The 26665-nt window shown below is 44.1% G+C and overlaps 1 protein-coding gene across 2 annotated transcripts in view; it reads right to left on the bottom strand.

Moving 5' to 3' along the window:
• The window catches only part of CLTC (clathrin heavy chain), a 30160-nt gene extending 3495 nt beyond the window's left edge, over nucleotides 1-26665 (bottom strand). The window contains exons 1-31 of one of the 2 annotated variants that reach the window (XM_021416131.1): nucleotides 26444-26665; nucleotides 19126-19333; nucleotides 17324-17592; nucleotides 16818-16979; nucleotides 15978-16091; nucleotides 15405-15578; nucleotides 14360-14557; nucleotides 13491-13691; nucleotides 13052-13204; nucleotides 12657-12779; nucleotides 12268-12405; nucleotides 11817-11981; nucleotides 11517-11697; nucleotides 10928-11091; nucleotides 9511-9636; nucleotides 8780-8922; nucleotides 8202-8436; nucleotides 7742-7864; nucleotides 7505-7650; nucleotides 7155-7338; nucleotides 6632-6824; nucleotides 6016-6173; nucleotides 5656-5820; nucleotides 5457-5564; nucleotides 5167-5334; nucleotides 4866-5015; nucleotides 4467-4598; nucleotides 4189-4299; nucleotides 3310-3480; nucleotides 2796-3017; nucleotides 913-1681 (exon numbers count right to left, since the gene is read on the bottom strand). In XM_021416131.1, the coding sequence (XP_021271806.1) occupies nucleotides 1616-1681; nucleotides 2796-3017; nucleotides 3310-3480; nucleotides 4189-4299; nucleotides 4467-4598; nucleotides 4866-5015; nucleotides 5167-5334; nucleotides 5457-5564; nucleotides 5656-5820; nucleotides 6016-6173; nucleotides 6632-6824; nucleotides 7155-7338; nucleotides 7505-7650; nucleotides 7742-7864; nucleotides 8202-8436; nucleotides 8780-8922; nucleotides 9511-9636; nucleotides 10928-11091; nucleotides 11517-11697; nucleotides 11817-11981; nucleotides 12268-12405; nucleotides 12657-12779; nucleotides 13052-13204; nucleotides 13491-13691; nucleotides 14360-14557; nucleotides 15405-15578; nucleotides 15978-16091; nucleotides 16818-16979; nucleotides 17324-17592; nucleotides 19126-19333; nucleotides 26444-26485 (4893 nt within the window). In that variant the 5' untranslated portion in view covers nucleotides 26486-26665 and the 3' untranslated portion in view covers nucleotides 913-1615. Of the gene's footprint in view, nucleotides 1-912; nucleotides 1682-2795; nucleotides 3018-3309; nucleotides 3481-4188; nucleotides 4300-4466; nucleotides 4599-4865; nucleotides 5016-5166; nucleotides 5335-5456; nucleotides 5565-5655; nucleotides 5821-6015; nucleotides 6174-6631; nucleotides 6825-7154; nucleotides 7339-7504; nucleotides 7651-7741; nucleotides 7865-8201; nucleotides 8437-8779; nucleotides 8923-9510; nucleotides 9637-10927; nucleotides 11092-11516; nucleotides 11698-11816; nucleotides 11982-12267; nucleotides 12406-12656; nucleotides 12780-13051; nucleotides 13205-13490; nucleotides 13692-14359; nucleotides 14558-15404; nucleotides 15579-15977; nucleotides 16092-16817; nucleotides 16980-17323; nucleotides 17593-19125; nucleotides 19334-26443 lie in introns of those variants that run through there. The other variant, XM_021416130.1, reaches the window with a different exon arrangement.

Raw genomic sequence — 26665 nt, 5'->3', positions numbered from 1 at the left:
TGTCAAAGTGCATGAGTGTATCCTTTAAGACTCATTTCCAGAAACCGTGCTGAGAACTGCACTGGTTTTAGCTCAAAATAGCAACACAGTGAACATGAAAGCACAAGTTTAGAGATGCAGATCCAAGGAGAATGTGCAGAGATCGCTAGTCAGTAGAGGCTTCTGGTTTACATACACTTGGAAAGCCTCCAGCCCAGGACATTCCATGCATTTTTGACCCAGTTTTGATGCCTCTCCTCAAAGTTTAACAAGCAATTACAAGAACAAGTCTGTAACCAGCCTACAGGATGGTTCTTACAGCACTTGCTTGAGCTTCATCAGGTTCAGTACCCTACACGCTTGTTACAAGATTGTTTAAAAGGCTTTTCCACAGGGACTGCAATAAGCTGCAGAGGAAAAGTAACATGCATTCAATGTTATTGTGTTATGTGTGCATGAAAAAGAGGCAAAAGTACTGAAGCAGGAGTGAGGTCTGAAGATGACTGCCATACAGGCTCCCCCCAAAAAACCACACGCAGCCCACAGCAATGCCTTGTAGCTTAAGGATAGTGGGATGTAATTGCAATGACTGCTACGCATGCGTAGTTTATGCAAACACTGCAGTTCAATTACCTTTTTTCACACACACGCTTTCTTACTGCCTCGCTTACTAGCTGCTGAAGGACCTTACACTACGCATTTTAGTCAGGTTAGCCTTGAGTTCCAGTGGTGTATTTACAGTCATCTCATCACCAAGAAGCAGTTTGCACATAGTCCATCTTGAAGCCATTTGTCAGTTTGCCCTTTGCTCAACCACATTAATGGAAAACTCAAACTAGGGCTGGTTTTAAGGAGAATTGAAGTGGTATTTGTACAGAAGAAGATGGACAGAAGCCTAAGAGATTACCCTTAGGAGGGGCAACATCGCATAGCAAAAGGCAAGTCCCAGAGTAGCCTCAGAATAGCAATTGCTTTTTTTTTTTTTTTTTTTCTTTTTTAAACAGGTAGCAAGAGAAATTTAATGAAGCTGAAGAGCTTGGAAGGCAGTCTTGTTTCTTTTTGCACAGCTACAAGAAATTTACTACAGGGAAGGGAACCACAGACTTGATCTAAAAGCTGAGGTTTTAAGTTACTACAGGAACTAGAGCACCATGTGGATTAAACTAGCACCATAAGAACTGGACACCTGAATGAGGAAGAGTCTCTTCTGAAGCAGCTAGTATCTATTCTGCCTACTGTCAGCACACATTAGTAATGGTCAAGAGATCAGAAACTGGATCACAGCCCTTATAACTAGCAAATGCTATATTGATTTATGGCTCAGAGACAGTTGACAAAAGACTTAATTATTCCTTACTGTAAGTCATTCTTTTAGTCAGTTTGGCAGTCAAATAGCAAGATTTGTTTATCCCTTTGACAGCAGGTTGACTGTGATCCAACTGATCACCTGTACGCCCTTCCTGAGGTTCTAGTAGCTTATTAGTAGCAATGAATCTACTTTTGTCCTACTGCACTAGCTACTCATCCAGTTAAACAATTTGCATATGCTTTAGTGATATTTTGTTTGGGGAAAAAGCAGTAGCAGCAGTGTAATAAACGTAGGAAAGAAAAAAAAACTCATGCAGAATCCTTAGACTTAGTCCTCCAGACTTAAAGATGGAAAACAAGAATCAACTTTCACCTTTTCCTTTATTGCATCAACCTGCAAAGGAATTCAGAAGGTGCAGCTTAGAAAAATCAAATTCCATATTTAGCATATCAGAGGTAGAAACAAAAGTGTCAGGGAAGAAATAATTAAGGTACAGGAGAGTGAAAATAAAGATACACCAGAAGTATCTGCTTTAAAAAGGCAGCTCTGCTTGTTGTCAGATTGAACTGCATTGATTTCATTAGCTACAGCTAGAGTTAAAGCCTAACCTTTCAGGAGGTCACATTTTAATCTAAGAATCCTACTCCAGGACTACCAGTCCCAAGAGAGGCCTAGTATTACCTTGGTACATCAGGCATATCTGATAAGCAACATTATTGCTTAGATGGTCCCCACCTCCCCCAAAGTACAGCACTTAAGGATAGCAGATCCCTACAGGACTACAGAGTCCTGCCTCTGTGAGTAAAAGCCAGGCAAGTTTACTAGACAAACAGGCACTGCAGATTTCATTGACTCAAGCACTGAACTAAATTTTTACTTCTCATAGAAAGAGTTTTGAACATTAAGGGATTTAGGCCATTTTCTTTAATAACATACACTAACAGCTTCAGCAGGGCAAATTTTGCTAGTGACAGCTAGCGTTTAGCTGTGACTTATCTGCTTCAAGTCTGTCAGAACACTCCCAAGCATTTTCGCCATCCTAATGCAACTTCAAGCGAGGGCTGAGTCAAACAGATTGTTAGTGTCATTAAGCATCAGAGCCACGTTTTAAAGTTAAGTGCACAGCAGACAAAGTTAACTCAAGTTCTAGCTATAAAGCTTTTTTAGTATACAGTCTAGAATTTAGTTAGCTTATCCCCTGCTGGGATTTCCAATTGACATGGCATATAAAAAGCCTGAATTCTGGAACTACTTGAGACACTGCCCACGGTCAGGCAAATACTACTGATGCATGTTCTGCAACTGGTAGAAAGGGTGGAGTCTGCAAATGTTTCAGTCTCTTAGAGGGCGAAGTCTCTCCCCAGATGGACTGAAAAATAAGTGTGGACATGGACAGACAGACATTTGACAAAGCCCATATCAATGTTAGTAGCAAGCAGACAGTCTCAAGGCATACGCACCACAGTGACTAACAAGCTTTCAGTGGTGGAGAAGCACCTGCTCTTACCTTGGTCAAGTATTCCTTCATGACCTGAATGAAGTATGGCATGGCAAAGTCCATGATGTTGTGCCTCCACGCTGTTTCCAAGACAACGTCAGGCCTTAAAAGATCATAGCAGGTAAAGAGACAAGCACCAAAGCATTCTTTCTTGTTCTCCTGCAAGAACCACTGCAACAATTCTTCTGCCAACTCAGTATCTTTGGATTCAGAAGCATATTGCATTGCATCCTACAACAGAAGAGAGACTCGTTAGCTCGATGTACCATAATATATTCACTGACATGGATGTGGTATTTACCTAATTATTACTGCCATTAGCAGAGAGAGGCATTCTACAACTTGTTTCTAAGAACTCTGCAGCAAGATTTGCCAGATTAGCAAGAGGCACCACCTGGGAGCATCCAAAAAAGATGCAGCTTGACTGGAAAGTTAAGAAATGCCAAATTTGAGAGTTTGGAAGTCAGTTAAAAGACTCCAAATAAGTCAAGTACGTTACACCAGATCTGCATACGTGTCTTACCTTATACAGTCTGTCTTTCTTACAGAGTTCTACACTCTGCTTCCAGCGATTGTTTCCTTTGAACAGATATGCAGCAATTCTTCGGAACTCTATCAGCTCGTGTTTCTCCAAACGTTGAGCAAGAGAAATGTTGTCAAAGTTGTCATAAGCATCTATAGAAGTCCTAAGGGCCTGAGTCAAGAACAACAAAGTTACTCGCATCTCACAAATACAACTGCATCCTCAAAGATGCAATTATTTTCCATACATCTTAGTCCCGTATTCGTAATACTACACAGATAAAGTATTCTAACTAGAGCTGCAGAGAAATCTACATTTTTTGGAGAAGCTAGCATTTGACACGCACAGAATTCAGAGTATTCCAGTTTATATTTTTCAGTAGTGATTCTGAGGTTAAGAGATTGAATATCTACTGTACAGGCTACAAACACTACAAAAGCTAGACATAACTGTTTGACCTTTCTTCAAATTCTTTCTTTAGCAGCCATTGTTTTCTTTAAATAAAAGCTAGATCTGTCACACTCAAAGTAGGAATCTGTCACTCTCCTCAGTAGGAATAACCCAGAAAGCTCCCAAGATGTCACTGACAGTTCTTCACTTAATCCTTCCCTAGCCACTGCTAGCCCAGCTTGAAGCTGCAAAGAACGTACACTTAAGGAATGTAAGTTAACAGCAAGCAGGCCAAATCTACTGAAAACAAGAGAGAAACCTGTGTTTCTAGACATTAAAGACAGACTTAGAACATTAGGTTAGTACTGACACAGAAGCCAGCTTGAACAGAACTTGTCTGGAGTTCACGAGTAGATTTTTCTGTTTTGAATCACATATAACACAAATCCATACCTGTTTCAGACACTACTCTTTCAAGACAAGACATACCTGGTAGTCTTCTTCAATAATGAAGAGGTTGTTCAGGGACTCATTCACTGATTTGTTGTTGTGATTTTGAACAGAGCGCAAGTAAGGTTTAACGAGGGGTAGCTGTTTAACCTTCAAGGAAGCAGACAGATAAACTTAAGTCAAGGTAACTTTCTGGAGGCATCCCTTAGCATCCTCCCTGCGAGGCAGTGAAGTAGCAGAACGTCTTAAAATGCTACTACAGCTAAATACTTTTTCAATTGCAACTTATTCTTTGATCTGGATAGTAGAAAATTTACCTTTGTGAAGAAGGTGACAGCACGAGTATGGTCAAGTCGAGGGGACAACACCATCAGCAGATCATTGAGCAACAGAGGTTTGAATTCCAAATAGAACTGAACTGCCTTGTAGTACAGCTCCACATTGGCCACCTAGAGACGAACAAAGATGTACATTCAGAGTAGAAGCTTGATTGTAAAGGAATCCAAATGAAAGATGGACATAACCTTAAGATATTCCAGCACAACCAAGCCACAAATGCAAGACTGTCTCTAGAAGTCTTCTTAGTTACTGTAATTGACTCGTTTTGAGATTACGTGGCAGTATCAACACCTTTCAATTTTAAACAGACTACTAGTGAAGAATGGAAGTGCACATAAAGTTTAAAAGTTTCCCTCCTTCCACTACGAAAGCAATACCTTAGTTATGATATCTTTGAATTGTCCTTCTTTCCAAGCATCTGTTGGGTGATTCATCATTGTGATTATGGCATTATCATATTCTTCATACTTATCATACAAGAACACCAATTCAGCCCAGAGATGGGCTTGTTCTGCAGCTCTCAGAACCTAAGGAAAGAGCATTTTAGAAATTCCAATCAATATATATTGTTATCAGTATCCATCAGTTCTCAAGTCCTGCTATTGCAAAAGCTAGGGTACACAGAATCCTGACAGATGTGTTTTAAGTTTCAGGTTTAACAAGTCCGAGGCATCTCACCTTGGGGATGTTGACTCTGGACCAGAACAGTTCCAAGTGCTCCCTCATCTTCTGCGGTTTGAACTTGGAGTAAAGAATTGCTAACTCTGTAAACATCCCCATGTGTGCTCGCTCAAGTCCAAGTGCTGCTTCCAACATAGTTATCAGCTCTTCAAAGTAGCCGCGATCCTAAAAAAAAACAGTTAGAGATGTTTCACATTAGGAACTAATCTGACTGAGTGCCAGCTTTAGACTAAGTTCTCTACTGGCAACTCAGCCTTTGACTGTACGATAGCAGTCAGCTTAATTACCTGGTAATAATTGATTAGCTCTTCCAACTCATCCGCATGCACTACAATATGAAGTCCACACATCTGGGCCAGGCGGAATTCTTTTCCGTCAACACAAGCAAAGCAGACCTGGAATAGAGAGTTGAGTTACAGCTTGTAAAAAGCCTCTGAAAAGGCTAGAGCTTTGGAGTTCTTTAACTTACTCAAGCAGTAAGTTTACCTCCTTCCACGTGCGAGTACTGTTTGCTTTCCGAGCACCATCCACAGCCGCCTGGTATTCACCCAGGTGAACTAAAGTTGAGGCTAAACGGCCAAAGTTGGATACATTGTTATACAACAGCTTAGCTGCTTCATACATCTTTTCATCATAACAGCGATCGCCAACCTGTAGGAGGGCATAGCCAAGTTACAAGAGCTTTTCAGTCAGACTTAATAAAATATGTAGCATTCAAGCCACTACCAAAATGGAAATGGCTTTAAGGTTCAAGACCTACGTTTCCACAGAGATGGAAGATCCAAGACCACTTTATCAACAACACTCACTGCTGATACAGCACAACTGAAAATCAGTCTCACTCACTTGCTGGATATGTGCGTTGTTAGGTCCATTGATAAATTCTTCCAGCTCTGCCAGACGGTTTGTTTTAGCAAGAGCAAAGATTAATTCTGTTTCCACATATGATTCCCGGGCCTTCTTGCGTGCCATCTGAAGGTATTTCACCAGTTCTTCCCAGTTTCCTATCAAACAGAGTTCAGAACGTTTACTTCCCACCACTGAGATCACTGGAGCTTTAGTTATATTACCACCTCAACCTAGTCTTACAAAAATATTTCAGTAGACATTCCCCAACAATTAAGGCTAGCCTTTATACTGCATGTGCTACATTAGATAAGGTCACTTTATGACAGGCCCAACTGAGTCAATTCTGGTATTAACCGCATGCAAAGACCTCCTTAGAAGCAACTGCTCTGACTGAAGTCTCCAGCTAGGTAAAGAAGGTAGCCATAAGACAACTAATTATCTGCAAATTCAGTACAGTATCCTCTCCCACTCTTCCTTAGGGCTGTCTTTGAAGGATGAGATTCTTCTGCTTACATCAAGAAATACGTTTGACAGAACTGCAGTTTGAGCAACAGACCATGCAAAAGATCTAAGCAAGTTCAACAGCAAAGTTTTATTTAAAACTTAATCATACCACTGGCATTGGCAGCTTGAACAACTTCCATGTACGAGGAAGGATCATCTGCTTTAATATATGAGTCAATTGCTTCCTTTACCATCCCTTTCTGAAGCTGTGCTTTAGCCAGCTGACTCCACACAGCAGGCTCATTGCAGCGTTCAGCAAATTCATATGCACGATCCAGGTTTCCAATGTGCTCTATTAATACCTACAGAGAGGGTTACCACAATCAGTCACTACCTATGAAATCTTACAATATACTAAAACTGTGTTTCATGTTACAGCTCTTCAGTGAATCCACGATTGCTTTTAAGAAACAGACAACACTAGACAATGCACACAGTACTAATGATTTTATGCTTAACAAGTTTCCCTTACTACAGGACTGAATACACACTGAATACTGGTTCTACTTCATAGGACAAGACACCGAGCAGCTTTTGGTGCTAACTGGTGTTAACTACTGAAGTCACGAGTTCACAAAGTCCTCGTGTGAGGATGCACACATCACAGTTATTATGGACAGATTTTAAGATACCTGTACAGCCGATGTGTTCACATCGAACTTCCTGAAGATGGCAAACGCCTCCTCAAAGAGCTCATTACTGATTGCTATATTGGCTATGTCTGGAGCATCATAGTTATCCAGACGATTGATGTATTCCATGACACGGGTGCGATCAGCCTTAATAGCCGTGAGAATTAGCAGGTTCTGCAGATTCCTAAATAGAGAAAGAAAATACTACTATAAACCAAGTAATGAACAAGAGATTCACTCTCCCTTCTGGAAAAGTTCCTAGTTCGTTTGCTGTTCCATATTACAGCAGTTCAACGCTCCCATCAGGTATAAATTCAAGTTCCTTGTGACCCAGTTTGGACATTACACACCTGTGTTCACTGAATACAGAGTTATCGAGAACTATTTTCTCCAGCAGTTCAATAAGCTCATTGGGAAGATCTGCAGTCATGAAGGCCTTCACAGTAACAGACACCTCCTCAGGATCCTGGGTCTCTGACAACGCAGTCTGTACAACCTGTGGGCAGAGTCAATTACAAGTCAGGTGAGTTAGGTGCAAGCAAGTCAAGTTAGGACAGTAAAGGCTCTTAACATTTTAGCTGTTGTACCTGGTCAATTAGTGGTCTTCTATAAGGGTTGCTTTCCAGCAGTACGCTGGCCCACAGTTCAGGGTCTTTGCGGCGAACTAAGTAGCGGGAAAGGCTTTTGAAGAGAGAGTTCTCATTGCACACCTAGTGAAAGGCAAAGGCTTTTCAGAATGAAGTCACAACTACTCGAGCCTACTAGTGGACAAACTAATTGTACTGCAACATCAAATAAGCTCTCCTGAGACGCAGGCTAGAAATCTCAGGCTTTGATACTACCATTATCCCCCCCATTCTAGAATTCACAGAGGAAAGCCCCATTTCTCATTCACATACAAAGGGCCAATCAAACAGCTACCTATTCTGTTGCAAGTGAGCAGTTTCTACCTTAGTACTTTTTAGGAAATTGTCAGCCTGAAGTATCTATCCCCGTGATATCCACAGTAGCACTTGACCCACAAGTCCCCTGTTCTGGCATACGTACATTGATCAGTTCCAAGTCGCATTGTCCACGCTCATAAGCCACACAGGCCAGGTGTGGGTCCCTCTTCTCACAGTACTTGCCAACGACACGGCTATCATAGTAAGGATTCTCACGCAAAAATCTTTCCGGGTTGTTGTTGCTATCAATGTATATTTTGGCCAACGCATTGTGTGTTGCAGGCTCCTCACAACCCTCATGAATTCTTGCCTCCAGCCAGGGCAGAAGTAGTTTCAGCCTAGAAGGAAGGTGGGTTTTTTTTTGCATTAAAGGTTGAGTAAGTAACCACTTGTATAGTTTCTTCACTGTGGAAGTCAGCTTTAGTGTATGAAGGAGTCAGTAATTAAACCAGAGTTTCAGTACTCCATTTTGGCTTACATTCTGTTTCACTACTGAAGGCTGCTTAACGGAGGTCCTCACTCAGCCAAGAATTAAAGCAGACTGCTGCTGCTTTCTCTCCCAAAGGCAGCTTCTGCTTGTCATTACCAGATTTAATTACTTGATGAGGACACGCATGGATGAACGAACATTATAACCACTACCAGCCTAGCGGTATTAAGAGACTCGCAGAAATTTAATACCTGTTTCTTTTCTCAACTTCTGCAACAAGTTCATCAGTTGAAAACTGGCCTCTCACTACAAGGATAAGGTTCTTTATCACATCTTCAGAGCAATCCACATCAAGCAGTCCCCCAATAACAACAGGCAGGCGGCTTGGATTCACCTAAACAGGATCATTTTAAGAAGTCAGCACGTTGTCACGCAGCACAGCTAGTTAGTACTTATCCCCATAGAACACATGACGGCTACTTGCTCAGAGTGACCTCACCTTCTTGCCCCTTTTCCCCCCACCTCCTGAGGTTCTGAGCACAGTTGAAAAAAAAAAAAAAAAAAAATCAATCAATTCTCCAGTCACAACAGTCAGTGGCTCACTAGTGCCCATTCCCCATAGGAAGAGCTGCTGAGTGAGCCAATTTGTCCCTGCAGGAAACTGTACAGGAGAATTGCCTGCCCTCCCTGCCCCGAAGCTGGAAGTTAAAACTATCTTAAGAAACCCATAGTTACTCTACCAAGTCTTCCTCCTTTATGAGGCACATTACCAGCATTACTGCTCAGTTTGACTGAAGAATAAATAAAAGATGTGACTCCCATAAGGGTTAACTTGTCAAAGGCCACTAGTAGATACTTAGGTGTCACTCAAGTATGGGACTTTTTGCCAAATAATTACAAACACCATGCCTAAAGTTGCGTACAATACTAGAAAGGTTGATCAGTTTGACTCACTAAAGCCAACTGAACAGTTGGAGCTTACCTTCTGTACATAAATCTCAATATATTTTTGGAGATTGTTTCTATATAAGTACAGCACCAAGTCGTGGACGAAGTCGAAGCGATCACACACGATGATGAGCGGCAGCTGGTCAGTGAGTTTAGCTTCCTACAAGGAGAAGAACTTCCATTATTTGGTTTTGTTCTCAGACTTAAGCAGACAAATATAATCAAACTGTTAAAGCAGCTGAACTTGAAAAGCTCAAAATGCAATGGTTAATCAAATAACAACAGTGTATTATTCAACCTGTTGTTTGCAATATGCAGCAAAAAGGAATACTCACAGCACCCATATCAGGGCCTACAGCAAGAAGCTTTCTGAAGTTTAACCGTGCTTCTTTGCATGGCAGGATCTATGAAGTTTTACAACACAGTACAGCTATTGTAAGTCTAAACTATAGGTAACATTTTTAGTTGCCACTGGTGTTTGGTGAGCAGGATTAGCACTCTGGGATTTCAAAAGGAATTTAACCAAGACTTGAGTTGTAGATCACAACAGAAAGCTTATGAATAGAATTGACTTCAAGTGTCATGTGTCCTGTGATACCTTACAGCAATGGATTTAGAGAACAGTAAGAATCAAGCTAGTACTAAAATTGTTAACCAGATTAAGTTAGCTAAAACCATTCCAAGCCTCAAATTACAACAGTTACAGCACAAAAGCTTGCCTGTGTGCTGGACACTAGTCCAGAAATGCATTTCAGATCACTTATTTGAACATGCACATCCCAGAATATAATCCTACATATACAAATTATAGTTAAGGAGTTTACACAGGGAGGCCTGTACTGGGAGATTTACCTGGTACATGTCCTGCACATTCCAGACACGGAACAGCACAAAAAACAATAGCTTTCATCAGGAATTTGACAGCTTGATAACTTAACTTAGCTGGCTTGATCAATTTACATACCCTACACCTCAGTGAAACCAGTTTTTTTTTAAATAGAATTCTCATTTCAAATGAGTTTTGCCATCTTCAGATATGATCAGCAAAATCTAAGACTATACTACATAGCTGACAGACACGAAGGCAGGAAATGTTCCCAGATAAAGTTTTCCCCTCCCACACCGTTTCCACTATTTCTAACAAAGTTACATTTATCAATAAGCTAAGTACTGACAACAGGCTATAGAATCTGAACTTAGAGTGTGCTATCTTTTTCCACTCTTCAGAACCATGTTAGAGATACTCTGAATCTCAGCAGGAATGGCCACAGTTAGCATGTATTCACACGGACTGGCATATCCTAGCAGAGTTAAACCACAGTTCACTTGGCTGAAGTTTCCAAAGGAAAAATCCTATTTTCACAAAGCTGTCTCGTTTCATTGGCAACACAGACCACGCTTTATCAGAACCCCAAGCAACTCAAGACAATCCACCACTATCCAAATGTTACCTTGAGGAAGTTTTTAACACGTTCTGGATCATAGCAGTTGCTTTCCCTGCAGATTCTTTCTACTTCTTTAATTTGTCCTGTCTTGCATGCAGCTTGAATATACTTGAAGTGCACATCTGGATCCTGGCTGAAGTTCACAATAGAGCCCAGGAAATAAAACAAACCTTGAAGGAAACAGTCAACATGTTATTTTGCTAGTTCTCGATAGGAGAAATATTAGCTTCTGAGAAAGTCTGCCTAGTTTTGATTACAAGAAAACTTGAAAATAGATTACTGCAGAAATTTACAAAGGGTACACAAATCTAGTATGAGCATTTTGGACAAAGGAAGAACGCTAGTAGTTTCTTCAATTGCAAACACTTGACTTTTTAGGTTGTCTACAGCTCAAAGCTTTCTGGTAGCATTCCAAAATACTGAAATATTTCAGACAACCAAGATGTGGAATACTGAGTGTTGGCACCCAACTTAAAAGGGGAGCTTTAAGGTTTACGTCAGGTTTCGAGACAGCTTTGAGGAAGAGGTACTTAAGCTAAATATGGCTTTCAGCAGCCTTCATAGCCTTTTGCTAGGGACAGGAGCACGAACTTACCTTCAAAGCTCTTGAAGGACTCAAACAGCTCAATCAGTGACTGTGTCGAAAGCTGTTCGTGGTATTTTGAAGCTACCTGGACACAGATCTGCAGGTTCTGACGAATGTTAGCAGATAACATAGCACGTAGACACTCCAGCGAATCTTCTACTGACAAGGAGCCAAAGTAGTTCACTAGCCACTGCAGAAACACATCAGCCATTTCAGACCCAAGTAAAACACTGCACATGCTGAAATCAATGTTGAAAGAAATGATCATTTTCCTGGTTTTTGCTAGATTCAGGGTATTTGATTTCATACCTCAGGATTGAGAAGGTGAGTGTGAACTACTGCACGCTTGATGTCATACAAGTCTGTGAAGTGTTCGAGCGCTCTCTGTAGCAAGCCAGCTTTCTCACACAGCTGAGCTATGTGAGCCCGATCATAATGAGTAAACATTTGGTTTCCCAGGATAGCATCTGCAACCTAAAAGTAATAATGGTCAGTTTCCACAGCACTGCCACAATTTGTTGCTTAGCTCCATATAAACAGCCACACACACAGAAATTCTATCAAGAAAGTTTCTCTTCACTTCAGATAGTATCTTAGGGATTTGAAGTACTTACAAAAAAAAGGGAATTACAACTCTATAGCTAAAGCAGAGGTGCTTCCATAATTTTACTTGTTTATCTGAGGCGTTTGATACAGACCACAAACTAGTGGCTAGTTCAGCTACAGACAAGCCTGAACCAGTATAACTCTCAAAGCATACCTGAGGTGCATGCATGAGGTTCATCTCAAGTAAACGTGTTTGCAGAGGACCTTCTGAGGGCCGATTATTCTTCAGTGCATCCAGTAAGAAGGCTGTACATTGTTGAATTAAGTTATATTCCATAAAAACATCCACAATCTGCAAAAAAATATATATATTAGGCTTTTGATTTGGACCTGGAAGCACACTTAGACAAAGTAACATCAATTGCAGCTTCTACTGCATAAAGCTGCCACTTACGTTCTGACAACTAAGTAAGAAACAGCACTGTCCCAGTGAAGTAAGCCCAAATATACAGTTCAAAGTCTTTCCCTAATGGTATGTAATATGGCTCCTTTTACCAATGTAAGGCCTCAGAGTTAACATTTCATAGCAATAAAATTATTTACTTGTGTAATGTCTGCAAGAGGCTCTTCATCTTGAACAAGCATTTGGGCGAACTGCTGTCCTTGATCAGGGCTGATTCTCATTACGTTCCTCAGCAAGAAAATCCAGTCCGGAGTATATCCAACCTGAAGAGATAGTGAAAAGTAGTAATTTGGCAAGAGAACAAGCCTTGTCACATATAGAGCTCGGTATAAGCTACTGTCACCAGCTTACACAACCCAGTCACAATTTCCTCATTTGGAGGAGGCTATATAGGGAAGTATGAGAGGATACACGTATGAAGTCTAGGAGTAATCAATAACAGCAGAACCTTAGATCCAAGCATGTACTACATAGAATCTCAGATACCAATTATTCCTAAATGGAGAATGGGTATAGCACTCTAGTTTCCTCTCACCTTCTTAGCATACAAAACAATCTTCTGGACTTGTCCTGTTTCAGCAAAACACTGGATGACTTTGTTTGGAACATTGGCTCTCAGATAGACACTAAGTGCTAGCGTAGGGTCTACAGATTTCACAAGGTCTCCCAGCTCCTCTGAGCACTCCAGCTGTTAAAAATAAATACAGTAGGTCAACCCTGGCAGTGTTACGCTAAAGTGCATTATTATGCTCTTCCTTATTTTTCTTCTTGTTTACTGAACAAAACCCAAAACATTAAGGACCAGCTTGACAACACCATCTTGGAAGAAAATTGACAGATGTTCACCCTATCTCAACTGTTTGATGACTCTAGTGCATTGAGAAGCTGCCCAGATGAGTTTTCCTCTCAAAAAAAAAGCACTTTCAGGCAGTTACAACCCTTCAAGTCCCTAGAAGTACCCATCCCAAACATACCTTATCTTCCTTTAACCATTTTTCCAGAAGTTGCTTGCGTCCCTGCTGAAGCACTGGTCTGCAAAGTTCCAGAGACTCGTACTTATTCAGTTGCCCTTGGTCAAGCAGAATACCAAAATACTGGAGTAAAGGGGAAGTCTGTCCTGGCTGTGCTGGAACACTCTGGAAACGGCGTATGGTGTCTGGAGTACGCAGAATTCCCTGCCAGAAATAGAGATGCATTTCAGTTTTCTGTTCTGCTATTGTGGCTTGGCAAGAGTTCCTCCAGAAAGCTGAAGTTAGAAACGCTTACTATGGCAACATTGTTTTTTCAACCCAGAAAAATTGTCAGAAGCAGTATGGTTGAACACTGCACTGGAGATGTTTTGAAAGAAGATGCACAATAATAACCTATTAAATATGTATTGCTACCGATACTAGTCTAAGTTCAGAGGAAAGTCCTACAGAATTAAGACATTCTTGACCTTGGAATCAGTTTCCTCTCATCTGGATTTAGCATGCTAAACACTATTTGCTCTTAGTCTCTCTTTTTTTAACCTATTTCCAGGTACGTCCCCCTGCTGGAAGCTGCCCTTTCATAGAGACTCTCCCTATCACTGAGGAGATTAAAGAAAGTACTAGAAACATTAAGTCACAGAGTCATACTTCAGTTATTCCTCTCTCCCTCTGTGGATTCTATCCCAGCTTTAGAACCTTCTAGCATACGAGTACTAACAGGACACTGTGTACAGGTTCTCCATAGGTATGTTGAGAAGCACTACATTAGGACAGGTCTCTAGTCTTGTCACTAAAGAAATCCAGTGACCTTTCCCGAACCACAAAGCCTAAGCCAGTAGAGACCAGTACTACTCTGAATGCTCATCCATTACCTTTGGGGCATTAGCTGCCACTTTTGCTGCCTCTGAATAGTTCCCTTGTGCAAACAATGCATTGAATTTTCTGGCAAAAAGTTCCTCAGCTCCAGCCAGGTTGTTGCGGACAGCCATTCGTAAAGCTAGGTCAGGATTCTGCAGCACATTTGTGATGTAAGGAATAATATTCTCTTCTTCCACACACACTGAGAGCACCTGAATAAATTATCAAGGAAACCTGCCAGTTAGTTCAAATACAAGAAGAAAGCCAACTGCTAAGTTCACCTCTAAAAGAACAGCTATAGCATACACTGGAAGATTTTCCAACCCTTGATAACTGCAAAGCTTTGCTGTTTTATCTGAGAAACATATCTCTACCTGGACAGAACCTCTACTATCCAATTACTGCATCAAGGCAGATGAGTAACAGTCTTTTTGAACTGTTTATAAAAGTCAGAAATAACAGGGCTCTAAGTATCATCTTTCAGTAACATGTACTCAGCATCTTAAGTAACCAATCCTAGAGGATGAACTAGGAACAAATCTGCTCAGTATTACTAATGCAAGCAACAACACGTGAGATAGTTCAGTTCTGAGGCACAGTTGTATGTTAGCAGACTGGTTCGACCAAGTTAGAAGTATAGGGAGACACAGTATTCTTTAGGGTCACAACTTAGAAATGAAATGAAATGTCCTGAATAGGGAGTTTCAAGTTAGTGTATTAAGACTGCATTAACATGAGCTCTGTAATAAGGCATCATCCACCTAAGTGGAAGTATATTCTAGTTCTATCCTCACAGTAGGACAGTGCTTAGATCCACTGGCTGCCATTGAAAATATATATATTTATAATTACACAATGAGAAGCTAAGTTGTAGAAGAAACCAGAAAACAGACAAGCTGCACTCATGTTCAGATAACTGATATTACCATACTCCTTGCTCTGTTTTCTGTCTCATTCATTTGTGAAGACCTTTAGGTACCAATATGAACACTGTAGCCTTATCATTAAAGTTCAGTGGAACTGGCTAAAGCAAGTGGTTTCCATGTCAAGCTTCCTTACTTGTCCTTTCCTGTTTACTCCTATAATTCCAGCTGTTGCTTCATGCTGTGCAGTAACAAATATGGTCTCTCCACTGATTCTGTTCATGTAGATACAGGTGCCAGTTTCCAGGTCATACAAGTGGATGTACCCATATTTTGTTATCAGAAACACCACATCATGCTTGTCGCTGATCTGCAAGACAGGAATAGATTAAATCAATTTCAGTATTGGATAAAATGATTAAATGCTTTTGAAAATCAGATAATGGCATCACTTCAAAAGAACTAAAAGTGCTGCTACATGTTATACTGACTACTTGAGTACTAACACAGTAGATTAAGGTTTTAAGAGCTCCGAAGTCAGTTCAATATACATGGATATCTGTTCCATAAATAAGAACTAGCCATCTTTGCACACCACTTAAGTCCCCATCTTGACTTTAGCACTACTGAAGCAGGAGTAGAAATCACACCAGTTAAGTTTAGCACCAAGCTTCAGGTTTATATTGATCAGCTGGCTCCCAGTGCCCTGCTACTGAGTCATACCCACCAAGAGAACCTGCAGATTGGTTCCTGTGTACAGCTATCATACCTGCATCGCAACAGGAAAGTCATTCTGTGCTTCAGGAGGAAAGAAGACATCCACTGCTTTCTTTGGGAATGGCTGATTCCCAGTTGGTGGTGTGCCAACCTCGATGATATGCAGCTGTGTAATTGATGAGATTAGTTTGTTAGTTACCATGTAATACAAGTAACAATAGATTTACCAAGGAAGATATTGCAATTCTGCTGCTGCCAAGCCTAAATCCAAAGCTTATGCAAGCAGAAGAGCTAAATCAGTCTTCCTGAATATTTGCACAGGTGTACGCTGCAGCATACTGTACTCATGCTCCATATATGACAGAAATGATTGAACATGATCTTTAGTTATTTCCAGCTGCTTAGAAGCTTAAGGATTCTGTCAGGTCACTTTTTATGCACTCTTTCAACTTGGCTCACATTCTACAGAGACAGCTCAGAAAATGTTTCTCTGAATCTAGCTTTAGCTCTACTTTGTTTCCACTTTCACTTACAGTAGTTCATATAATTCTGGTGTTGGCATCAGATTGCTAGCCAGCCTGGCAACATCACTGTTTAATTCTTTTCATCCAATAATTTGGAAGTTAAGTCTGATACTGGCGATCAGCAAAGAAATTATGATAGCTTTTCACTTCAGCTTTGCTTGTGAAGCTGGGAGTCACGTTCTTCAAGCTGCTAGCTAGTTTGCAGCCATGATAGGCCATCTCACTTCATGACTGGAAATAGACTTCCACATCAGGTAGTCCTGTTGCGAAGCTGTACATGCCCGTTTTCATAAACCACTTTGTTTCCTGAAAGCAGGTAATCAGGATGAGTCAATGAAGATTACAGCAAGTTTAGAATCAAGTCTTACCTTACCCCCAGCTTGCCCTCTTACTGCAAAACAGAAGAGAGTGGATTCTTCAGCATTTCCTTCCATCTTGAACTGCGCAAAGCTAGCTGCATGCCCTTCGATCGGCTGCGATACTTTTCTGTCTACAGAATAGAGCTGCATTGCTCCCACAACACGGTTTTGCTAGATGAGACAGAACAACAGTCAGATGTAGCAAGCACATGGCCAGCAATTTCACATAAGTTAATGTTACAAAGGCATTGTCATACTAAGCTGAAGTACTATGCTATGCTTTCTCTTATAAGGTTAACAATCTTATCCAGTACCTTTACGTGTGCTTATACCATTACAGTTAAGATTGTCAGCTACGCTTACGATTTTAAGATCAAGACAAGCAGTTACATTCCAGACAACATTTGAGTAAAACAAAACCAGAACAACCTCACACTCCAATTCTGCTCTGAGAGAAAAAAGAAATGAGCCAAGCTCCAACCCTCCACAGTAGGCCTCCTTAGCGGTTAAAATACCTGTGCAGATATGCCAGTTAGCAGCAGCCATTTCTGCTTCGCATCAGTACGGTAGTTGATGATCTGGCAGCCAGCAAGACTAGAGTGGCGATCAAACATCTTCACAGGCTGGGACTCCCCCTCCATACTCCAATGGTAGACTGCATTATCCGTTACAAGGGCAACAGTATTCAGAGAGATCCACTTCCAGAAGGTGACGTCATCTGTCATTGTATGAGCCTTCATTTTGCTCTTCATTTCAATGTTAAATATTTGAAGCGTTTTCCCAGCTGGAAAACATAATGTTGTTAGCCAGGTTGTTGCAGTTTCCACCTGTCACACCAAGCACTGGTTAAAAGTAGAAGAGCTGCATTGTGATGTTAATCTATCGTGACTTTTTTTTGACGATGCTGTTGTATATTGGCAGCATCATTTAGTGATTAGTTATTACTTTTAACCAGACCGCATTCCTAATTTTACTACCATACATTTGTATGTTTTTTGGTCTGAATTTGCCATTCGCTGACCAATCAAACAGATGTGGAAAAGAGCTTGGTAGAAGACAAAAGCTTCAGCTACGCAAGCTGTATGACACTTATGTACATCAAAACCAGGCTATGGTAATGCTGAGTCTCTCGGAGGTCATGAGGAGAGCTATGTCAATGTCATTCAAAATGAAGTCCACATCTGTTTCAAGAATAACAGAGCGTAACATGGAAAGGTCGAGCTGCTAGACAGCTGTCATAATTCAGACTCATTAAGCAAAACCCTTAAGTCACACTATCGGGATACACAGAGCTACTGGCTGCAAACCAGACTAACACAAACTGTGCAAGGAAAGGAATCTAGCGACCAACACAAGCTCTAAAAGGTAAAAGGACAAGTTACTTTAGTTACACAGAATGGTGAATGAAAAAAACCTCAGAACGTTCGGCTTTTTGTTGTTTAACACGCCTGTTCAGCCATGTCTACCATAAACCTGAGCTATTTGATTCTGCTTTCTTTTTTCATAAGACAAGACAGCAACTAGTACAGTCAATTGAGATAACTCACCATCTGCACACACAAGAAGGCATTAAAGTTGTGACAAAACAGTAGCACAGTATTAAAGTCAAACTTACATAACATTGAGCACATTTAAACATTTCCATTAGCAATACATTCATTTTGAGAGCCACAGAATATTTGAAGCCTCCTGGGAGGAAGAGAACAACACTTCTGGTTATTTCAGAGGCATGTTTGTTCTCTGTATTCCCAGAGATACCAAGTTAGGTGACCTTGTGCTTTCTGGACTAAACAAGTCTTCCATGGGTAGTTCTACCTCTCTTATCTCTGACTGATACAACAAATATGCACTAATCAGTGCACCAGTCTCTTCCAGCGAGGCCAGACTATGGCCTTCAGGAATATTTCCCTTCCTCCCCGGTCTTTGTTTCCCAGTCTATAAAGAGAAGTTCAGTTAACAGACCCTACATGCTCAGGAGATCAGGCCTCACTTCTCTCCAAGATCATTCCAGAAGTATCCTAAAGCCTGAACTTTCCTTCCAGCTCTCCCTGCGCTGAAGCTGTAAGCATTCTGACTGCAAAGCAGAAAGGTTCATCCTGATGATCAACAAAATAGTAGCAAGCTTTAACTAAAAATTATTACCCGGCTACTTTCAGAATAACTGAAAAAGCATTGAACTCAAGCTCCCATTAAGCTGTGGAAAACTGGAAAGGCATCCTCCCACATAAGCTGCCTGAGAGAATTAAGTCAGTCATAAACTAGCACTACAGAGAGCTCTGCAGCTACCTCAAACACTTCTTTACCAGGACTTGCATACCTTTTAACGCAATGACTTTACTGGCAGGGTTCATGATAGCACTGTCAGCTGAAATTGGTCTTCGAATTGGGTTGCTGGGGTCATTCATGTCAATGATCACCACTTGAGCCTGTTCTCCTACTTTCTCCCTTATGCAGATGAATTTGTCCGACTCCATCGTCAGAGTGCTGAACCCAATGTTTGCTGGGTTGATGCCCAGATTTTGGAGCTGGAAAACAAAAAGGTTTAGCATTAAGTTACTACCTCAGCATAACCACCAAAAGCTTTTGTGAAGGCCACAGGGGATAGGAGGCCTTCCTGTACCTTTTCGTAACAACACAACTAAAAGCACACACATCCCATAAATGGCACGACATAAGGATTCTTGCCCACCCTCAGTTATGCCCAGTTGGCTTCCCAAAGAAGCTCTGCAGTGTTCAAGCACTTGGTACCTTGCCTACAAGTCCTGGTAAAACTTGCTTCAAGTGCTCAGACTTTGAACCCCTCAAATGGTTTAAGGGACATGGAACTTGGCAGCTCCCCGTGCAGTGCTTGGGTCACAGCTTCAGTACCCACTGCCATCGGCTTTGCTTCCAGAGCCCTATCTCACTCCATGTGAGCTTGGCATCTATCACTATTTCAAGCTTAACGCCACATGTGAGGTGCCTGAGCTTTATCTTTATCCTTGTGGAGTTAAAAAAAGCTACTTGTCTAGCATTTAGCCTAGACCTGTCTAGCAGCAAGGCCGTGTATCACCGAGAAAGCAGATCTAACCAACGGGATGGACATTACTGCAATCAGAAATGGCTCATCACAGCCTTACTTAATACTCAAGATACCCACAAGCCATCTCCTTTTCTGCTGAGCCAGTCTGCTTCTGTAAAGCTTTAAATGCATACCATGAAATGACAGTTCTAGCACAGCTTGCAACAAATCGCAGTTTAGTTGGTGCCTCCTCATTGTGCTTTCAGACTAACGTCTCAGCATGGCAGTACTGAAATGACATTTACTCAATTTTTAACAGTGGAAATGCAAACTGGTTACTCCACACAGATGCCCAGCTTGCAGCAACACCTTAAGCACAGGATCAGTTTTCTACCACCAGAGCAATCCCTCCTCCTAACGCTTCACCCTCCCGAGGAGGCCATGAGAACTTCTGCCCTTTCGCATCCCCCAAGAAGAGATGGCTCCTTCAGAGCCATTGCAGGGGTATTGTTCTAATTCAAAGAAACACACCAAGCCCTTATCAGCACGCTCTGCACAGGCTTTGAGGTGACCACGCCTCAGCCAGGCTGTCGCGGCCTACTTGCAGCTCCAGATAAAGAGGGTGTTTTACTCTACTTCCCTCTGCCCTGGCTCTCAGGCAGCACATGCTGAGTTGCACTGCACCGAGTTAGCAGAGCAAGCTTTCCTACAGGCATTGCTATGGATGGTCCACATAAGCCAGGGGATGGAGATGCCAGATCTCAGTGCAGCTTGCACCATGGCTCAGAGCAAGTCAGCTGTAGCTCCTTGGGTGTGCTGAAGGAGAATATTTCTGGAAAATGATTCAGCCTTTGTATTTGGTTCTACACTCACCCTGCATTAAGTCCCTTGTCCCAAAGGGCACTGTTTCATTATGGTTCTCTGGCTAGATGGTAAGACAAGAAGCAAAACTGATTTAAGCAAGCTGGTTCACATCTCCATTTCACACCATTATTGGCAGCATTCTCCAGGCCCGAGAGTGGCACCTGAACACATGACCTGCTCCAATCCCTGCAGGCAGAGAAGGTCTGGAGACCTAACTGATAGTTTCTTCTGGAAGAGGCCCACAAGGACACGGTGCTTCCTCCTTCTAGGGCTGCAAGCTGAACAAGTGCTGCTTCATTCAGCAAGGGCTCCATTTCCTTGTTTGAGGAGAGCAGTTTGAGAGTGCCAGGCACTCTGCCTGGCAGTGACTCACAGCACCTCACTCAGATGGGCACAGTTAACAGAATAAACCAAAGCAGCAAGCCCGAGCAGATGGCAGAAAACTTAGGGAGGTCTGGAGGTAACCACTGGATCAAAGTTGCATAGATATTGCAGGACAAATTGATCTGAATTGTGATCAAGCTGCCATCTGCTAGGTGTCACGCCTGAGGCATCCAGCCCTGGTTAGCCACCGAAGATGTGGCTGTTCCTAAACTTAATGAGATTTTCAAAGGCAAAAATAAAAAAATAAAGAAATAAATAGTTGAGTTGCCTCTGCAGTTCTGAAGCAAGCCTGGGGAAGCTTTCTGATGGAGGCATGGCCTCTAGCGAGCTCTCTAAGCACACAAGGTCCTTTTCCTTACGCGTCACCTCTGAACCTTGGCAGAGCGATCCAGCTGTATGAATCAAGCACCAGGACAGGGTTTACCCTGATGGTGACAATCTCTGCACTTGATTACACAAGGGCTTTGCCAGCCGGAGTGCCACCTGCTTCACTGGTAAAGCTCCCCTGCCTCCACCCAGACCTGGTGCCCACAGCTCCTCAAGCACAGACCGCTTCCCTCAGTATTGGAAATTCCCTTCCCCAAACAGGCTAAAGTTCAGCTGACTGAGGCAGAAATGTTTAAAAGTTAAGTAAACAGAGACTAAGTTTACTATAAGGGAACATAATAGTAGGCTTTTATTAGAAAGATTTCAATACTAGTCCATGGATGAGCTCCAGAGTTTACAACTAAAAGGATTTTACAGCAGATTTTTTCTTCTTCTCTTACTACTGAGGAAAAAAAAATAAAAGCAATTATTTAATACAGCACTCATTCAAGTCCACCAGCTTTCACCAATTCAGGAACAAGTCTAAAAAGGAAGGAATCATTAAATACTCTTACGTTATGCTATGAAAAACACTTCCTTGGCTTTCACATAGATACAAAAGCAGAACTTGCTGGAGAGCTTGGGCAACCAGTTTCCAGTTCAAGTGATTTTACACTAACGTTTGGGGCAGAGCTCAGTTCCAGCAATCTTCTGAAAGCACGCTCAAAGAAAGAAAGGTGAAGGAGCTGCTCCATCACTGATTGCCACCGAGAGCAGGATCTGTTCTGCTCAGCAGAGGCTCAGTCCTGGAGGAACCCTCTAGCTCGAGGTTAGATAGTTGAGTCAACTGTGGGCTGCACTGAAGCATCAAATTCCATGATGGCATTTATCTGAGCAGTGGTGAGAAGCGAATGGTTCTAACACAGTAAGCCTGATTACTACAATGATTTTTTTTAGCTACAACGTGCCTCAAGTATGGGTAACTCACCCAGGGAAGCTGCAGTAGTACACGCATCTTTGACATCAAACTGAACAGCAAAACTGCTGACAACAGTCACTTTGATGACCCTTTCCTGGAACACTGGCTTTCTTGTGACAGTTTGCTTAGTTGTCAAATAGTTTCCCTCTGCCTACAAGGAAGGGCGCAGAACCGCTGAGCACGCATTCCACCTCGGCTCTCACACTCAACAGGATGCAGCACGAGCAGCTGCAGAGCCCCTGCCCAGAGAGCCCTTATCTGTGTGCTGCTGGAAGCCACATCGCTGGGATGTGTCCATCAACGGAGGCATTCTCAGCCTTCAGAGAAACCTGGAGGTTTTTAGTGGTTGTTTTGTTTTTTAGGTAAAGCACCTTGGTGTGCAGTGAGTCACATTGGTTCTATTGCAATCGGCCACTGAGCCCAACAGGCACCGGGCTACATTTCAGCCACTAATGTAGTTCCATCCATGAAACTCTGCAAAGCAAACCTGAGTCACGCAGAAGATTCATGTCCACACTGATCCGTTGGAGCTAGTGACCACTAACAGCTCTGAAGCAGCATGTTTACTACTGCAAGGTGGGAGCTGCAGCTTGTGGCAGGCTAGGAAGCCACGCTCTCAACAAATAAGAGACCTCTATAGTATCAAAGACTTCTTCAGCATCCATCCTGTTTTCTGCCTGACCCTCAGCAGGCTGAGGTAGCTCTCCTGTCCCACCACCACTGATGTGCTGCAGGACTGTTCAGGTTAGAAGCCCTGCAGCCCAGGGCAGAACAGTTTCTGCAGCCATCTCCCCGTGGGGAGATCCCCCTGTCCCAGCACAGAGCCCCACAGGCTGCTGCCCCTGCTTCCCACTGCGAGAGGCTTGCCTAGAGGCCTAGCTTATCAGCTGCTTAACTAATTGCTCCTATCCAATTAGTCGGCGCACACACTCGTCAGCTTGTCTGGGTTCTTCGTTACAGATTTTCCCCCACACCCTCTGTCAGAACATTCCAAGCTTTAGGGATTCACAACCATGAAGCAGAGGGAGAAGCCCCACCATAGCAGCGCTAGGCACTGCAGCGCTGCCTTCCATTCCTACCTTCTTAAAACGCCATCAAATACCAAATGCTGGACCCACATGGGGGCTGGCCAGGTTTGTATCACCAGTGGCCAGACACAGGAACACAATCCTTAGTTGGAAAGGATGGTTCTGCCCCAGCATCAAATGCAGAGCATGAGCTGGCAGGTTTCTGCACTGCCTAGACAAGTCCATGGAATAATTCTGAATGCGTTTTATATATTTAGTTTCAGAAGAATATTTATTAATGCGCTCAGTCTCACCAGTATGCCTGGGCCAAGTTCAGTTTTTATGTATTTCAGGATGGTACAGCTCAGCTAAATCATGGTTCATCAGCTGGTAACCTGCCTGATTCCTTCTCACTCAGCACAGACAGCTTCCCCACACTGTGCAAGCTGTTGGGTTTTTCTTTCACCTCTTCAATTCAGAAGCATCAGCTTATGGAAACTCCAAGCCTTGGGTATGAGCAGCCAGATCTGCAATCATTCAACATACTGAACTCTGATCTTCCACTGCATGCCCATTGAATTCCTTCCTCATAGCTACTTTAAATAAAAACTTTCACTTTGAGATGTTATGGCAGAGTCCGGTAGTTCTGATAGCAGAGAAATCTCCCAAGGTTTCTCCTTGCAAGTTCCCAAGGAAAGTTTCCCTGCAGCGTGTTGTTGATGTTACTGTGGCAAGGCAGGCACCTACCGCAGACAATACACAGATAACATCCAATATATCTGCAGCTGCTGAGATTTCAAAGCTCTGTAGCAAGACTCAAGCCTGGCAAACAAAGCCTGAAGCTGACTATACATTTTGATTTTACATGTAATAACTACCACGAACACTTCCTTACACCTAGGAAGCTAACCAGCCACATCTCACTTGACCACTGTGGCTCTTTGTTTCAAGTCACGTGTACAAAGCATTCAGTACTGGGTAGCCAAGAGACATTCTGCAGAAGCAGAATGGTGCAGAGCTTCTGGGGCCCTTCCGTGCTCATTCCCACATCGCCTCAGCAAGATGCTGGCAGCTCTGAGTGGCACAATATGCAATGCAGCAGGGTTGGAGCTGCAGATCAGGACAAGCCTCGTACAGCTCCCTGACCGTACCCTGACCCGCAGGAGTGGATCTGTGGATAACTACTATCACACTACATGCAGTGCTGACTGTCATTCTTCGAGATTAATTCACATCAGCTTCCAATAACAGCCTCACAGGAAGTTTCCCATTCATATCCACCACCTGCCTTTCCAGGAGTAAGGCTCCGCTTGGGTGCCTTACTACTCTGTTAAACATTAGCTACAACTTGCAAGTGTTGCCCAATGCCTGTATGGCATTTCCCTATGTGGAGTAGGTCAGGCACAGCTTGAGACATTCTATTACTGAAGTCCACTGAGATTCCTACCAGCAGCCTGACACATGCTAAAATCATTCTGGACAGCAAAAACGGAGCAATACCAATGCTCCTGCTCTCCAAGTTTATTCCAACTGCAAATCAGATGTCTCAGCACAAAAATAGCACCCCCGAAAACTCAAGTTCCTCTGAGTTTTTCAATGAAACCAAATGAGGAAGCTCCGCAGTTGCAGCAAACTGAAGCGTTACGGGCAAGAGCCACGTGCAGGCAGGCTGAGAAGGGTGGGCACCAAGTCTTGCAAAAGACCAGCTCACGCAGGCGGTTGTAAGAGATACTGGTTAAGTCAACGTTCCACATTAAGCAGGAACGGGAATAAATAGGTATATTTAATCACTCTTCAGCCTGAACAATCGAGTCCCGTGACTGCAATGGCCTGAAACCTATCAGCACCCCTGTAGTGCGGCAGATGAGCCCCGTTATGTAATTGCACTCATGTCATCAGAGACCCGGCACCGGGTCCCGAGCAGCATTTGTATCTTTAATAATGCACCAGAAGCGCACTCCGCTGCCACAATGCTGCGTTGAGAGCTGGGCTGCCCAGAGTTGGGTTTCACCTGGGCACGCAGAGCTCCCCACTCCAACCTGTGCCCCGAGCCTGCCACAGAGGGGGGCTGTGCTTGGTGGTGGCACATCGGGGCTGTGCTGCGGAGAGCCCACCAGGCAATAACAACATAGCGATGGGAACTCACGTAATTAACTAGCATCGTGCAATTTTAACAGCGTGCCTAGAAAGTAAGTTCTTTCCATTTGGGTTAGAGAAACGTCGCTGTAATTGGTGCAAACCCATCACTGTGTCAGCACTTGCCATGGTCGCAGCCAGCTACGAGCGTGGCACGCACACAAGGTGACACCCGGCGAGCAGGGCCACGGGGGGGGGGGCTGCGAAAAGCCACCCACCACGGGATCCCACACGCGTCCGCGTAACCTTTATCACGCGAGTCCTCCACGAGCAGCCACTCCTCTGCAGCGGATGCGAGATCGAAACCGCCGCAGCTCCAGTAACGGGGGGTGCAGCCTCCCCGCCAGGTGTGAAGCCCGCATCGCACCGCATCGCGGTGCCGCCAGCACCGACCCCCTTCCCCCAACCCGCAGCGCCAAACCCAGACCCGGGTCCGAGGGCCCTCAGAAACCGCCGGGAGGGAACCGAAGGCTCCTCCGGGCCGAGGTGTGCGGGCAGCCCGCCGGGACTCGGGCAGCAGCGCGGAGCCGACACGGCCGCGCCCGCACCGCCACGGCCGCGCTGCAGAGCGCCCTGCGGTACTTTTACCGCAACGCGCGGCTCTCCTCGCAGCAGAGAACGCGGCGAGCGCGGACCTCGCGTTACGGCCGAGGCGCCCCTGGGCTGCGGGCAGCCCTCCTCGCGCGGCCCCGCCCGCGGTTCCCGTCCCGAAGCGGTTTCGTTCCCTGGCCCCGCGCGGGCCCCGGCCGCGCTCCGCCCGCCTCCCCGTCCCCTCCCGCCCGCAGGTGACAGCCGGGCACGGCGCCAGCCTCGCCCGCACGGAGGGGCCGCGGCGGGGCCGTAAGGAGCCCATCGGGGCCGCCCGCAGCTCGGAGCGAACGGACGCGGCCGGGCCGCGCGCTCCCGCCCCGCTGAGGGAGCAGCCCGCCGCCCCCCCCCCAGCCCCTACGGCTCCCACCTGGAGGTGCTCCTGGAAGCGGATCGGCAGGATTTGGGCCATGGCGGCGGCTGCGGGCTGGGGCTCCAGGCCGGGGCCGGACCGGCGTCGCGCCTCAGCGGGGTGCGGGCGGCGCGGGGAAGCGGCACCGCAATGGCGGAACGGGCCACAGCGGGAGGGGAGAGCCGCGGCGCTCCGGAAGCTGCCCCCGCCGGCGGAAGGATACCGCCGCGGAAGGAAGAG

Source organism: Numida meleagris, chromosome 18, assembly GCF_002078875.1.
Source record: "Numida meleagris isolate 19003 breed g44 Domestic line chromosome 18, NumMel1.0, whole genome shotgun sequence".
Taxonomy (NCBI): Eukaryota; Metazoa; Chordata; class Aves; order Galliformes; family Numididae; genus Numida; species Numida meleagris.
This window is presented reverse-complemented; position numbering and strand designations above follow the sequence as displayed.